The following is a 17,259-nucleotide window of genomic DNA, read 5'->3' as shown; positions in this document are numbered from 1 at the left end:
AATCTGAAAACCAATCACACCTTTAATTGCACTTCACATTTAAAACAAATTCATACATGCATTTAATGATATAATTAGAATTAAAAAAGGTTATCGCGTCTTTCATCAGGGTCTTCAAAATGTATTTCAATTTGCTCAAAGGCTGTGTTGAAAATAAAAGTCACAAAATGGAACTGGAAGGTTCTAGGCTTTCAGACCAGTCATTCCCTCAATGTTTCATGTGTAATACCAAATTTTCCCTCTCTGAATATTTGCTTTTCCTTTATCTTTTGAATGTGTGCATAGTATGTCTTACTTTTTAATCTATACATCTTGCATACATGTCATAGTCATTTATGCCAAAGTGTTGGTCTATACCATGTGTAATGAAATGGTCAATGAAATGAAAATTAAATAACATTTTTGAGTGCAACAGTGATCTGCTAGGGTGTGTAGATGCTGTAGACTTGGCATGGGTCTTCCTTTGGGAGAAGTGGGGGATTAATTGCATTGAATGTCAGTAGTTGAAGGTTAGCCTATACCTCTATGTATGCACATTAGTTGCATGTATCTTGTGAGGTTTATTATACTTTGGCTGGTATGTAATCGATAAAAGTTATGGACAGAAGTGTTATTATTACAAATTCATGCATTTCAATTCCCCTTCTTCCAGTGGAGTTTGGTCTGGAGGTGATGCCAATTATTAGGGGACTATGCAAAGGATAATAGTTGCAAAGCAAGAGAGTACTGCTATGATGTTTGCTGAGTCAGTGCTCCTGTCACACTGTTTTGAGTGTGAACAGGTTAATTATAGGCATGGAATAGAGACATGCACTGACACATATTACATTAATTGTATTGCTGCAATGAGGAAATGTTTACTGCAGACTTCTGCTTATTTATTTAGACTTTTTTTGTTTATTTATTTATTTTGGGTGATATTTTTGCATTTTTTGGTTGTTGGTTGCAATATTTTTGTTTGCACCAGAACTGATTTGTTTACATCATGCCTCTTTTTGACACTATTAGACCGCCCACATTACACATTACTATTTTCACTGGATCTTTCTTTTCACTGATTGAGAGCCACTCCACACATTGTAGGAACCAAGAAGGAACAAACCATAGTCCAACTGGTCCTCTTCAGTTTCTAAGATTTGACTCGAATGCTTGTGTTTAATAAACAGGGATTTCAAAGAAGTGCCATCCTTAATTTGAGTTTTGTTTGAATCCATAACTTGAGACAGCAGCTGTGTGTTCTTAAAAGGGAATGAACAAAGCATGTCCCATGCATGTTTTATGATGACTTCTCAGAAACAAATTAAAGCATTGTTCAAAAACGGACTCCCTCAAACAGAACACAGAAAACAGAAAATTAAAACATGTATAAATAGTATTTCTAAATTATTAATCGAAGCAAGAAAGGGAAACAATATCCCAAAACATACCATCAAATTGTAAAAAAACAAGCTGTGTAAAATGCATCTCCTTGTCAATGAATTCCTCTGGAACTGGGCTAGGCAACATGATTTGTGGTGGTCTCCGTTCGGTAAAAAGCGTTGCATTTCAATCCTCTGTACTCTGAAACATGGAGACCAATTATTGAAAATTGCCAGCAGACACTGCAGTCTTTTCTGCTTTTTATGAATTTATAGCACTTCAAACTATGTCAGCTTCTCTCCGTACCTCACCCGCCATTTGATGTTCCACATTTTGTTGCGCACTTAAGTGGTACAGTACTTCTTTTGCCATTTGTGCACCTTATAGTCAAGTCATTTTGTGTACCTTCAGGTTTTTTTCCCCTGCAAATAGTTAAGCTGTGATTTGTCATGCAGTCTGATGACACACAGTTCTATTTTTTAAGAATACCCTCTTGATTATTGCTGTACTGATGTTCTTGCGTTTGAAGATGCATCAATATCTTTTACAAAAGTTTTCCAGTAATGAGCTTCTCCTCTTTCACCTTTTGCCTTCTTCCCTTTAAGCTGCAGTGATTCTATTTTTAATGACAGTTTTTTTTTTCTTTCTTTTTACTTTAAAATGATGATTCCTGATCTGATGTTACTGCCCAGGGATGTGTGTCAGGATCATGGGGTTCAAATAAAGACACAATGTTTGTACAAGGGGCTTCTTAGACAAATAAAACATATGGACAAATATGTATTTGACTCTGAATAGTCTGTGTGTCTTACAGGTATTTCTGTTTTACTCTTGCAGACTGGCAGAAAAGAGAAAGGAGACCCACTTAACACCGCCATTGACAAGATGACCAAAAAAACAAGGGACCTCCGAAGACAGGTACAGCCTTTTGCAACTGTATTTATATCTGTGGCACAATATTCATTAACCTTCATGAACTCATATCCTATTTAAAAAGGTGTGCACAGTGGGGACACACCAAAAAGGTATGAGTCAAGTTACCAGTTTGGTAAATGTGTTAAACTGGATGCAATATTTGTGAGCCTGATCGTGTTATTTATAGGTGGATAAAATCACTAGGGGTGTTATCCACAATTAAACAATTGCTCAAGGGAGACATACACAAAGCTTGTGCGTGCATATTAAGTTGATGATTAATTATGAGCTGCTATAAAGAGTAACAGCATTTATTAAGATTCCTGCAAAGGTGATTACATTTAGTACAATGCTTATGGGGGGGGGGGGGATTGATCACAATTTATTCCAGAAGGGTTTTCATTATGCGTGTTCACTTTTGATACATGCAAAGGAATCGTATGACAGGTTTATACTGGCCACATCTGCTTGTTGGACTGGGGAGAAAAATATATGTGATCTCAGGAGATGACAGATTTAAGGCATGTGTTTTGATTGATTGAAAATAATGACAGCTAGATGTTAAACAGATTAATTCTAAAATAGTTCAGCTAGGATATCTATTGTCACACTGAAGTCACTCCTGACTTCCTGATCAGATTCGCAAATGGCATTTTCAAACTTGAGCCTAGAACTAGGGCACTAGAGAAAAATGAATTGTGTAGTATTAGTTCCAGAGGACACACAGAAGGATGCTAATCTGCTTACAACAGGCAGTATGCTTCCTGAGCAGTACTAGGATTTACAGTTAATTTTCAATTGTTGTTCAAGGCTGTGCAAGCAATTGCTATGCTACAGGAGTAGGAAGATGGGAATAATATTGACTGGAATGTAATGACAGTGTAGGTTGTTTATTTGAACAGAGGTAACAGCCAAGAATTACATGCTGGTCTGATACGGTAATTATGGCAGACCAGCCCATGTATCCTCATGGTGTTTGAAAGAGAAGGTCTTTGGTGTTGGTAAAGAAAAGGGCAAAGTTTACTGAAAAATCTCTATGAAGTTTTCTTCAAGATCTATGTACAGTTAGGTCCATAAATATTTGGACAGTGACACAATTGTCATCATTTTGGCTCTGTATGCCACCACAATGGATTTGAAAGGAAACAATCAAGATGTGCTTTAAGTGTAGACTTTCATCTTTAATTTGTTACATCCAAATTGGGTGAATGGTGTAGGAATTTCACAGATATGTATATGTGGTCCCTCCAATTTTAGGGGCTCAAAAGTATTCGGAAAAACTAACATAATCATTAATTAAATTGTGAGTTTCAATACTTGGTTCCAAATATTTTGCAGTCAATGACTGCCTGAAGTCTGGAACCCATAGCCATCACCAGATGCTGGGTTTCATCCCTGGTGATGCTCTGCCAGGCCTGTACTGCAGCTGTCTTTAGTTCCTGCTGGTTCTTGGGGCGTTTGCAACATATCTGAATGTACTGTTTGTGGAGCTTAAACACAAACAATACTATTATGATTGTTTCTTCCTTGCCAGCCCAATACAACATAGGATTTAAACAATATTCCTAAAATGCTTTCATTGGAAGTCACATTCTCCATAAAAACCATGCAGGGATTTTTGTCAAATTGTCCATATACTACAGCCTCAGTAAGGACAGGTCACAGGTCTGAAAACAGCAGAGAAGAACAGATGTGAAACTGAAAGCACTAATAAAGACCACACAAGAAAAAGCACATCTCTCCACCAAACACACTCCAAACAATCTCAAGCACTGCTGCAAAAGTGATCACATTTTCCATTGCATTTGATACATTATCACTAACAAAATCTTCTTAGATTCAATTTAATACAATGATCAAGTGCAGTTTGACCTTTCATGGAAATACGGTTCTGCTTAATATTGGCCGATCAGCGTAACTATCCAAAATACTGAGGTACTGATCTATGGTTCTGTCTATTTTTTGGAAGATGGCATTTGAATTGTAAAACGCCTGTGTGTTTTATAACTTGTGGCTATGCGTTTCATTCCCACTGTGTTACCAAAGGTTTTTAGTGATTTATTTCATATACTCCAAGACCTTTTTGGCCTTATTGACTGCTGCAATAGTTTTGATAGCAGGCAGACAACAAATACTGTGCCATTCCCACTGCAGCTGTGTTTCTAGTGCAGTGAGAGAAGTGATTCTGTATACAGTCTTGCCGAGTCGCCATTCAAGCTCATCCCACAGATGTTCTAAGAGATTGAGATCAGGAAAATGTAATGTTTTAAAGCTGATTCTCTAGTGTATTTTCCTTGTGCTCCTCAGCTCTTCTCTCTTCAAAGCATCTTAATGAATTGTTAAAAAAAATAGAGATGAGTGCACTGCTGGCCCATAAAAAGTTTTGTAAAATAACAACAATATATTAAGAATCAATTTGAAGTGAAAGTCCTGTTCCTCACAAATGCACCCTGTAGATCTCTCAACTTGAGCAAACATTGAAGGCTTTTTGTAGGATGGGATTTCGACTGATATCCACTTACTTAGAGTGATCAGATTCTAAATCACCCTTTTTCATGTCAAAGAAAACTCCCATTCTGATATTATATACACTTGAAGTTTTTTTTGTATGTTTTCTGCATATACTCAAACACAATATATTGATCAAAACATGCAAAGCATATTAACACATTGGTTAAGATTCCTCTGTGTAATAAAACTAAGTATGAATGTAATTTCCACTTACATTTTCTACAAATGCACCTGTACTGTCCATGCCCGACTAGTCTGAAGCATGGCCTGTGCAAGTATTAGTTTTCTGCAGTACGATTTTGCCATATACACATAGGCAGCCTAATCCAGAACAACCGTATTGTAACCATCAAAGGAAAACTATTTTTTTTTTCCAGTCCAAGCTTTCTCAAAGAGACTGCGAGTAACTTCTCTTTTTCCGGTTTTCCGCCTGGATTATGGATATGTCTCAAAATCCACATGCTGCATGACAAAGGTTGATCCTTGGTATAAATCACCCTGTTAATCAACCAATGTAACATAGCACAGCTTCCCTGTGACATTTATGAGATGCCTATAACACTCCCCAGCATGACAGTACATCAGTTAGAAACACATAGGTAATGCAATTTTATTATAATTGGATGGAAATAAAATCTTTTGTCACCTTGCTTGGCAATAAATATCACATAGCACGTTTCTACCAAAGCTGTACATCATATGCCCCATCTTAGTCTGTGTTTCTTTCCCCTGCAATGTCTATATCTTCCCTTCTTTTGTGCCGGTCTACTTGGCCAATATTTGGACAGCAGTAAACTTCCTTGACATGTGTATTATAATTAGGCGTAAAAATCAGTTTACAGATTCACAAGGCCAAGCAGTTTTAATCCTCTTAAGACATTTATTTTATTATCTACCACAGTATTAAATTCTCCAGGATGTTTATTACTGAGCTTCTTGGTTTTTATGACACTCTAAAGTGGTTTAAAGGAAATGGAAAGTGTTTAATAGTCCTGATTTACTCTTGCAAGTCTGCTGCAATTTCTTTTCCACTGTAATTTTGACCATCACTTTTAATGTATGCCATGTGTAATGTTTACGGGTGTACATATGGGCCTGTATTTAAAAACAGATCCTTTACCTGCTAACACTTACACAGCACTCGCCTGTCTCTTGAGGACCTGGAAAAGATTTAGAAAAATATCTGCTGTATTTACTGAATAAAATCTACCAAACACTTCAGAAGAGAACTTAAAAAGTCGCCATTTCTAAAAACATGGATTTATGCATCTTTATGTGTTGTTATCATGTATAAGTAAGAAACACCACTCTTCCAGATTGATGCAATCAGTTATTCTTTTCTACTTTCGAACAGAGGAAATTAATTCACCAGAGAGATTGTTTGAGCATAATGAGCATAATTAGTGCTTGTTTTGTCTAGAAACTAGTCGTGTCCCCTCCACAAAAGACAAATATATGCAAATATGTGAAAACACCCATGTAAAATATTAACCTGGAAACAAGCGAAGTTGGAAAGCAGTATGTTGCCAAAAATATGCAATATTGTTTCCATTACTTGCTATCAATATATCCTCTTAAGTATATAAAACTACTTTTCACAGCTTCATACTCTAAAAACACTCTGCCCATAAAACACAACTTTATATATATTTATTGTAAATAGCAAAGATCGATACATAAAAAAAATATATAAATGGCAAATGAGGAAAATGTTTTATAAGCATGGAAGGAGACTAGTGTATAACCAAGATACCTTTCTGATATTAGCTCTTTCATGCATTGCAAATTTGTTCTCTTCAATAAATGGTGATTTTTTTTTTTATGTCTAATTACCCTCATGTTTCAGATCAACTCTTTTGAAAATATAGGAGAGGTGAACAGGTTGCGTTGCCTCCTGTGGTATTTGCATAAACATATTAACAAAGCTTGGTGCTACAGAAGACCTGTGCTGTATAACCACAGCAGGCGTCACTTTTAAGGGATGTATTTTATTGATATCTCTAATGAGTTTGGACTTTCATGAAACATAGAAACTTGCAAATGACAGGCAAGGACATGCATCTAATTTTCCTCTTCCAAATTTGCGAGACATTTCTTTTTTTTTTTTTTATAAGAACAAACACACTGTATTAATATTTTAATAGGTATTGCACAACTCATTGCTTAGATCCATGTTGGAATTCTGTCATTTGCATGTTTTTTTTCCACCGCATCACAATTTACTTTGCATTCTTCTCATGATCATGTATTGTCTCCTGATCTTTCTGGAGAGACATGATTGTTTGGTTCTTTTCATATTATCTTGAAGATGCAGGCATCTGTAAAAGTGCCCTTTGTTTTGTTGCATTTACTGAGGGCATCAAGAAAGAAAGGAAAATAAAACATAAAAATAGCTTCTCAGCTGTTATTAGTGTTGATGAATAGCTCTAATTGGGAAGAATAGGCTGACAGTGTTGAGCTAATATCCTTAAATGTCTTGCCTCATGCAATTAGTATTCCCCTGACACACATCCATTTAAGCTATTGGAAAAGTGCCATGTGTTCATACCCTTGTCATCCCACTTAACAAATGGTTCTGTCAAGCCATTCCTCATAGCTTCTTTTGACTGATAACTGAATTTAAGGGCTCATCCTAGAAGTATCACATGCCAAAATATACCTTTGGACACCATGCATCAAAGCTTTTTTAATCAGCCCATACATTTAAGAATTAGAACTTAATCCTCGGTATTTGAATGTGTCTAATTCAATCGTGCAAGGATGTGGAAAGGTGGCAATACAGAGTGATTGGCATGTGCCTGGGAAGTAATACGGCAAGACCTGAGTAGCATTCCTGTATCAGGATGTGCACATATTATGAAAAAGGTTAAGACATCTCAACTTAGTATCCAAAGTAGACAACATGAGCTCTTCCAAAAGTATTTATTATTATTTATTGGCAGACACCCAGGGCGACTTCCAGGTTACATGAGCAATACAAAAGTGCAACAATACAGTACACAAATCAAATAAAGCATAATACAAGTACAGTTTACAAATTAACAAAATTAACATGAGAGTAACAAGCATTCGTCTTGTGACGGCACTTCAGTAAAAGCCTTGTCAACGTCTCATATTTCACTGGCCCTCGAGTCTGTCATTGATAGCTCAGTAAACATCAGTCCACCTTCAATATTCTCTTTGTGCATCACAAGTCTGTGTGCACACCAGAAGTGACTTCAGCGGAATGGGTGTGTTATCTTCTGCATCGGAGAATACCTACCTTGCGCACTACAGTACTTTGTGTGAGACGCAATACAATCGGATCAGCTCAGAGAAAAGCGTTCTCCAAACTTCCTGGAACAGTTTATGAGCTTGATCTCAGCCAAAGCAGTTAGAAGACAAATTACATGTTGGTATTTTCAATTTTTACAATGTCCCTTTTTTCCTTTCCTTTTTTTTTTTTTTTAAAGAATCCAACTTCTGGTCCAACTTCTGTGGCGAATTCAATAGCCCGATAGTCTTTGTCACTGTTCAATTGTATTTCAGTCAGCATGTCACCATTGGGAGGCTGCCAGCATTTATTTTTCCCTGGCAAGGTACGCTCTCTTGCAATAGCCAGAGCGGATTGATTCTGTGGACCAGTCAAAGAAATGATCCCTAATAAACAAAGCTACTGCTGAACAGACACTCAATGTCACCACTCTCTAATGTCTGGACTGGTCCATATTCTCACACACTAACTTTTTTTGTCTGCATATATATATATATATATATATATATATATAGAGAGAGAGAGAGAGAGAGAGAGAGAGAGAGATGCAGTTACACTATTAGTTTAATTAAGTAATGTATAGTTCATTCCTTATTTTATATCTGCCTCTGTACTGCAGCATGGGCACATATGACAGATGTTTCCTATACAATTCTTGTCCTCTTTTTAAAAACCATTTACATAGTATTGCTTTAATATTCTGTAGGGGTTTTATTTTTACCAATTCAAAATTTGTGTTACAAGATTGAATTTTCTGTCATTACATTACATATTAAAAAATAAAATCTTACTTTGAGAGTTGCATTCCCTGCTGTCCCTCTATTAGGGTGAACACAATCATTTGTTTTATATTTAGTGCTGATTTAGTAAGAAACCTTTCTACTCACAAGTGTATCCAACTAAACAGATCTATTGTCTGTGTCTTGATGTCTACAAAAGTCTTCAATACAAATACAAGTACTATTTATGCAAGTACTCACATAACATATAGCAAAGAGAATGGAAATTGTCCACTTTCTTATTATCTTTCAAAACAATTTATATGAGGCACACTAAAATATCAAGAAATGGTGGGAATGGTCTGCAATGTCTTGTATTTGACCTGTATTGTTTTTAATAGTTTTTAGTAATTTGGCATTATTTAAATGTACTATTTGTCTTCTGTATTTCCCGAAATATACATTCAAAAATTTGTTTCATTAATGTAGAGACATCTGGTAATGAAGAGCATTTAACGAAATAGAGTTTCACATCAAAGTTGTGCATAAATGATGGCTTAATCATTGCTGTTGCCTAGAGTGAATCCAGTTATTTTAAAGCAGGCCAATTTATGATCATAAAAATGTATTACAAATTTGCTTAAAACAGGCTAACATACTAATAATGATACTGGATAACAAAACACATTTTTTGTAATGTGTGACTATAGTCTGTTATCAGATAGGAGTTATAAGTTGAGGTTTTGATTAACATAGGTTTCAAATATATGATATCAAATTCAATAAGTACTCAAATGTGTACATATACAGTATACATTTTTTTGTAATATTATAATTCATATTATTATTGTGGTCACACTTTATAATAAGGTACCGTGATTCCTCATTAATTAATATATGAATACCACAGGATAAACACATGAAAATGTCATGTACATCATCTGAGTTCTTATGTTAATCACATGTATAACAGGGTTAGGGTTAGGCTTCATGTGCTCAACATCAGAACTCAGATTGATGTTCATGATGTATTGATGTTTAAATCCTGTGGTATTCATCTATTAATAAATGAGGAATCACAGCACCTTATTATAAACTGTTACCATTATTGTTTATTTATTTATTAACTTTACTTCAAGTATCATCTCAAATACTTTTTTTTTTGAAGATAGGAAATTTGCATGCTTTTCATCACTGCACATGACATTGATGAGTTTAGTACTTTGCATGAAATTAAAGGCAATTGGCAGGAGGATTCTTAGTAACAGTTTTCCAGACATCTGTTTTCATGTTGGAACAGGTGCTTAATCTTAAAAACATGCAGTTTCCCATTAAAAAGCAAATTTGCAAAACGGATGCTAATATCTTCTTTGAAGATCATGCAACCCTTTGCTTCTCTACAGCAGCAGAGATATTTATCTTTCAAGCTTTGTTAAGTATATGTACAGTCTTAATTATTTTATAGAGTTTTTGTTTGGATCATAATTAGACTGTATTAAGTTTACACTGTTGCAATTTACCAGTGTTAACTCGCCATCTGGATTTAAAGGATAGAGAAGGTAGTTTACAAACTTCATCCGTTTTGCATTGGATGTCTTATTGGTGAATTAGTAAAATATGTACTCCAGCATGATTTTTTTCACAGGTCTCGGATAGATCAACTGAAATTCTACAAGAACCACCTTTGCATCATGTGATGTTGAACTAAATGACTTGAGCTTTGTACTGGTACCTGTACTTATCCATCACTATGTGAAAAACAGCAGCAATTGTTGATCGAATTCGTAACTTTCAGGGGGTATGTGGGTTTAAATCACATTCAGAACGAAATTTCGAGATTTATATTGATAGATCATGAACGTATGACTTCTAATTAACCTGGTATGGTATATCTTCATTTGGAATAGAATAAAATCACGAATAGCTTGGCCAAAGCAGTAATATGTGTTTGAAAGCTTACAAAATCTGCTTTTCACTGTATCCGCGTGTCAATCAAAAACTGATGGCTGTGCTTTTATCCCTCCATCTGTTTAGAAACCTTCATTGCAAAGGACTTATTTAGGAATATCTTATTCTTAATGTAATTTATGTATGTGTATATGTGTGTCCTTGGTGAGGGGATAAACCTTTCAGCATTCCTAATAATGACATTTATTTCCATTAAATGCCATTCAATTACAGCATCAGATGGTGCAGTCAAGCTGACTCAATACAGGCTCTTGAATTTCACATATAGGTCTGATACTCATGCCATCTACTGACAACGGTTTCACCAAAAGAGAAGACTTGTTATAGTCCTTTAGTTTAATTAGATTATTCTCCACAGTAAAGTCTGGACCTTTGGTTAGCTTTGGTTAATTAATCCTGCTAATCTACGTTGTTTCCAAAGTCTTAATTTATTCATCTTTTTGAGAGCCTAATTGCTTTTTCACCAAAACTGCTTTCATCCATGAATGACTGCAATGTAAGGTGTCCCATATGAATATTAAATATATCGGTTTTACATGAAAATTAGTATTACGAATATCACCATAGTTTAGCTGAAGGACATTCACTGATTCAGTTCTTCTGATTTTTTAATTTTTTTTTTACCTCCAACGAATTCTGTGACATCACCATTTGCTCCTCTTTGATGGATTATCCCCTTTTTAACATAATTCATCATTACTGCTTCTAGGCCATTTAGGCTTTAATTAGTCAAGTTCTATGTCTGCTGACTGACTGGTAATTATTATTGGTTGGGAGAACGTTGCATGTGCCATTCAGCTGCCCCTAGTTTCCTGTCTCCTCCGTGCCTCACAGTCCCTTCCAGTTTGTGTCAATGAATAATAATAGGGACGGGATAACAAATGATGATTTTGTTAAATCAAAAGAAGGCTTGCAGCAGTAAGCACTACTTAGGTTTTAAAACACAGGATTAACTTAAAACAATTGTTTAATGGTTTTCTTTCAGCTGCGGAAGGCAGTGATGGACCACATCTCTGACTCCTTCTTAGAGACAAATGTGCCCCTGCTTGTGCTCATTGAGGCTGCAAAGAGCGGCAATGAAAAGGAGGTCAAAGAGTATGCCCAGGTCTTCCGTGAGCATGCCAACAAGCTCGTCGAGGTAAGTTGCTCATTCAGTACTACAAATACAACCCCAAATTCAAACAAGTGTATACACTCTAGAAGGTTACAACAAAATCAACATTCTTATATATTTGTTGTATTGTTGCTAAGACATCATCAAATATTTATTTCACTTTTTTGTTGTTTTTCATACATGGAACCCCTGATGTTTTGATGATAGAAATGCCATCATTAAAACATATACTATCTTCAGTCCCAATGAGGAGGATCAGAAAGCTTTCTTGATGCAAATGCTTTATCATATTTACATATGCAGTACAGTTTATAGTAATAGAGATTATGTTTATTTCATTTTGCTCATTGCATATTCTGTCTATTGTAAGTATAAAGTCAGTTACAATGAAAGGATGTGAAATTTTCAACCGGACAACTGAAGAAGCTTTGACATGAAACAGTAAGGCCTAACATTATCAATATTTCATTGTAAGATGTCATTATATTCTATTTTTTCTTATTGTGTGATGAGGTTCTCAGTTTGAACATTTTCAGATCATGACCTCATCTGGATTCGTGGGGAATTAAGTTCCTGAAAATGCTTGTTTTTGTTTTTATTAGATCAACTGTAATGTGTGTATAGGTGTCAGTTATGGCAAGCCAAATTATCATTTAGAGATATCTCAAATTGTTTTGCACATATCACTAATTAAACAGGAAGTAATGTGCAGATATATCTAAATGATTTGTAGATATATCTAAACGATTTACAAAAATCTCTAAATAATTTAAAGATACCTGCAAATAATTTAAATATATCTAAATGTACTTTTAAATAAGATATCTGGAATGATTTGCAGATATCTTTAAATTAATTATAGATATATATAAATTATAATTTGGCTTGCCATATGTCAGTTGCTAGATCTAGCTGTTTTCCTCTATTTGTATGTTTGAGGAAATACATTTCAGAGGGAAATAAAAGTTATTTCTCCAGCAAAGTTAATTTTAGAAAGAAAGGAAGAACCAAATAAAAACCCACAGCTGTAGCCTTACATTCATGTACAGTGCCAAGGCTGTCTGCATTATTTGTGTTTGTAATTAGTATAATTGACAATTAAATCATAAGTTCAATGCTGTATGAAATATGTTGTTTTATTGAATCACTTATCAATTAGAAAAATGCATAGATATTTTATGTATTTATTTTTAAATTATGCATTATATACATGAAAAGCTCTGTTGACAATACATATATATTATAGAAGGTAACAGATCTTCCCATTAGGGCTGTCCTTCTTACTGCACATATTCCTGGAATTTCACGTCTAACATGATTATGAATGGGTTTCTTTTATTTGCATTTCCTCAATCATATCTAAGCCAGAACATTTTTTTTTTTTTCTTCAACCCTTTATAGGTATTTCACTGGTGTTTTCTCTCTGTTTTACTCACTCAGCTTTCTGATCAATTGCAAATGTGTGTGTGATGAATTGATGATATGTAGCAGAATGCAAAATCTTTCTAATAGGAATTGTCTCTGTCGGTGTATAACTTTAAATTGGCAACTTTTTCTGAGGTAAAAATAGGTTAACATATCATTTCACTTGAAAGAGTAATGAGAGAAAATCCTTAGTGTGGAGACTTCTTAGTATGTCTGAGCTTGTATTTGCATCTTTGTCTTTACAAATAACCCCTTTGAAATAGTAGTGCTGTTGATTGACACATTCTTTACTGTAATAATAATGCTGAAATAAGATGAATGTAAGATAGCTTGGGTTTAAGAGTTAGATTTTTCAGAATTATCATATTAATTATCACCCATAAATAGGGTGCTGTGTTTCATACAACTTGCTTTCTAAGTCGGCTCTTCATTCCTCCCCCCATGTAGTCTGTTTAATTAAACCACTCATTGATTAATAATCTCACAATTCCTTTAATCATCTCAATTAGTTTTTCTATTAAGGCGCATTGGCGCGTTGATTAAGCAGCAGCAGTTACAGACATATTTTTAAACGGGCATGCATCCCTTTATTACTGATATTCTTATGTATGACTTGGTGTTGTTTGCATTAGCCCAATTAAATTATTTTTGATTGCGATGTTGTTTTTACTATATTTAGGTCTCTCTGTTTTTTGTTTTTGTATGCATACATTTTTTAATTACAATTTATAGTCAAATCATACTATGTTGATTTCTTAATTATGAATTCAATTACTATAACAGGAGATGCTGCAGGGACATCTGGGGAATAGCAGTAAAATTTGAATTGAAAAAAACAACTTCCAAAAAATAGCAGGGCACTACCTATAGAAAAAGAGACACTATAATATTAATAATGATGATAATAATTATATGTATTTTAAATTACACTTTTCATAAATTAATATCACAAAGCATGTAAAGAGTAAACAGAAACAATAACAATAAAACACTAATAATTCGAGAGGATATTTTAGGTCTGCCGAAGCGAATATAATAAAAACTTTAAAAAAAAAACAGCTCCAGTGTTGATATCAAGTGGCAACAAGCCATTAAGAAGTTCTTATTTAAAGTTAGTAAACCTTCATTTCCGACATTTATTGCTAATTGTTTTAACCATGGTCTGCTGATTCTAAATCTATCAGAATTGTAAATATAATTTTAGTTTTCTTGTTACTGTCAAAGAAAAAGGTGTGGATGGATAGATTGCATCGCCTTGGTATTCATTAAAATGCTGGAATAAATCCAAGATTATTAGCATTTCCTAATTAATCCTTCAACAAATCAAGAGAGGACACGCTTATACTGTGTTAAAATAAATGTTTATACTCAGAATAGCTTCAATACACTTTTACTGGAGTGGCAGTAGCATACTGAAAAGGAGTTAATATTAATGACGAAAACACATCTATCTATAAAAAACATGTATTCTGAATTAAAACTTTATATAGATACATTGCATTTGTAGAGTAGTGTAGTGTTAGTAGTAGTAGTAACAGTCCGGCCAGTGACCTCAGAGACCAGAGACCGGATTCGTCGTGTCCAATTTTGACAGGATGTTTTATACATTATTTATTAATTCCTACATGGTAGCTTTCATCCAGTTGTATAGCTATGTTTACACTTCCCAGCATCACAAGATTAGTCCCATCTTTTCCTCCGAACTCTCATTCTCCTAACTGTACTGAGTACTGAGTATTATACAGTAATTAGAGTTATAATTTTAAAAATAAGAAAGAAACATTAACATTAATCGCTCTCACTTGAGTAGTCATAATTTTACATTTTAAATTACTAAAAATATTATAATGTATAACACAAATGCACGTACATTTGTGATGGGTTACAGTTATATAGTAAAACTGGATATTTGTCGCAATATTCAAATTTTTATTTTAATTTTATTTTAGGGGTCTTTTCTGGTCAAATGAATACATATGTAATGCAGATCCACATAGCAAGATGCACTGTGTTCATATTCTTTTGCTTCCAGCTTCCCACCATCACAGGGGATTGGTCTCCTTGATGTGATTTTGAACCTTCGTTTTCCCACCAGCCCTTGTTGGATATGCTGGAGTCGTGAAGTGCAGTACAGAGTTCACAGCGACGGTCTGTTCGTTTCCCTCAGTCCGTGGCTCAGCTGTGGAGAATGTCTCTGCAGTTGAATGTTGCAGTAGATGAATCGCTGCCCTCTTGGTGGGTTATATTCAGTACAGTGAAGACTTAGCAGCTCCTGATAACACAGGGCTATAACTAGCATCATCCTTCTCCCTTCTTCCTTGGGTCTGCTTTAACTCTCGTCCTTCTGTATGCACCTATCAGCAAGAAACAGAGCTGGAAACCTCACATTTAAGACGATGCCAATGATATGTCTTGTAACAGTGGGCATTCGGCTCTGCCTTTTTAACTAGGATGTCTTTCGATCTATAAAGTAGTCATTAGATCCAAGCTGGAGCCCCTATATCCTGTGGAACTGGTGCAGTTGCACTCTCCACATCGCTGTCATTTTGAATCTCACAGAGTATAAAGCGGCTGAAACACTGCTGAAAAGTAAGGCTGTGGTCTTCTTAACGTGGCTCAACATGCTATAGATTACGTTGAAGAACCAATGTCAAGTGTAACATTTCAAAAACGACTTGTACTGATTGTACTAGTGCCATTACCACTACTCCTAATAATATGGCTTAAATTGCTTGCATATCCGTTCTTCCCTCCCATTCTTACAATTATCTTTGCTTAGGTTAAGAGTCAAGGGTCCTCAGATGTTTGCACAAAACCTTGGAATGAAAGCAAATACAGAATCTCAGCACATTTGATTTGTATGTTGTAATGATTCTGATGTTGTTACAGTTGCTGGCATCCAGAGCACACCACGTGATCAGGCACTATGTCTGTGTTAGAGAGCTGTGGGATTGATCAGCATTGCTCTACCTCTGAATGCCTTTTGAAACTATGAATGTTTTATTTGAAGTCAATCTTTTATTTTGAATTGTGAAAGTTTAAAACGGTGCTCAATTGCTCTTGATAGAGCATGTGCTATTTTATATTGTCTTTGAAGTTGGTTATTTAATAAGAGCACACTTTAAAAGGTAATCTTTCTGCAAGAAATGTTTTTCCAATAAATAAACAAATCAATACCCTTTCTTGTTTAACCACTGTTGAACTGGGCTGCAGGCTTCACACTGCAAGCCCCCATTGCGCCTGTAAATATTATCATACCGCGAGTGTATTAAGCTATGTAGCGGACATGAGAAGACAGATGGATTGCTGTTGAAACAAGTCTATGTGTGATGATCCAGACCTTTGGACTGCTTAATCCTGTTTCACTAGAATTATTGGTCCCCTAGGAAATCTTGAGACTTGATGGTTCAGGGGAAGAAAATAGATGCATCACCTCCCTGAAGTAGTCAGGGGTACAAGGTCTTTTCTTTTGATTTCTTCATGATAAATAAATATAAAAATTAGTAGTTGAATCTTTATCATCACCTGTGATGTAGGGGCTGCAATAATTTCCAGTAGGCTAATAGGCATACAGACCCTATTAGTTAAGACTTAGCAGATGGCTATCAGAATTTCAGATGCATCTTCCGGAGTGTCAAAAATCCCCTTGGTAAGAGCAATCACATTTGGCAGGTATGTATTAGTCTGTGGTTTATGGTGATTAAAATGTGATATAGTACAGGTAAATCAATAGCATTACAGGGCTCAGTAATAATTTGTGGTAGAGGGAAGCAAAGAGCAGCAGTTTTATTTTGGTTTTATAGCCATTTTATCAATTAGTAATACAGCAGAATTATACAGCGTCAACCTAACCATCAACCTGTCAACTTTAGAATAGAAATTCTTCCTTGGTCATCAGTTTTTTTCCCAACATTTTAATTTTTAGTTTAGTGATTCCCCCCGTCAGATGTGTTCATAGATGTTTTATATTCTTTTCATATGCCTCAAGTTTTGCC

At 35.1% G+C, this 17,259-nt stretch overlaps 1 protein-coding gene across 1 annotated transcript in view; it reads left to right on the top strand.

Annotated features, from left to right (window-relative positions):
• ctnna2 (catenin (cadherin-associated protein), alpha 2) overlaps positions 1-17,259 on the top strand; it is a 467,074-nt gene that overhangs the window by 354,288 nt on the left and 95,527 nt on the right. Inside the window, exons 8-9 of the mRNA XM_066719775.1 lie at positions 2,197-2,277; positions 11,711-11,863. Of these exons, the coding sequence (XP_066575872.1) occupies positions 2,197-2,277; positions 11,711-11,863 (234 nt within the window). The remainder of the gene's footprint in view (positions 1-2,196; positions 2,278-11,710; positions 11,864-17,259) is intronic.

Source organism: Amia ocellicauda, chromosome 13, assembly GCF_036373705.1.
Source record: "Amia ocellicauda isolate fAmiCal2 chromosome 13, fAmiCal2.hap1, whole genome shotgun sequence".
NCBI lineage: Eukaryota > Metazoa > Chordata > Actinopteri > Amiiformes > Amiidae > Amia > Amia ocellicauda.
The sequence above is the reverse complement of the archived record's forward strand: the minus strand, read 5'-3'. Positions and strand labels throughout refer to the sequence as shown.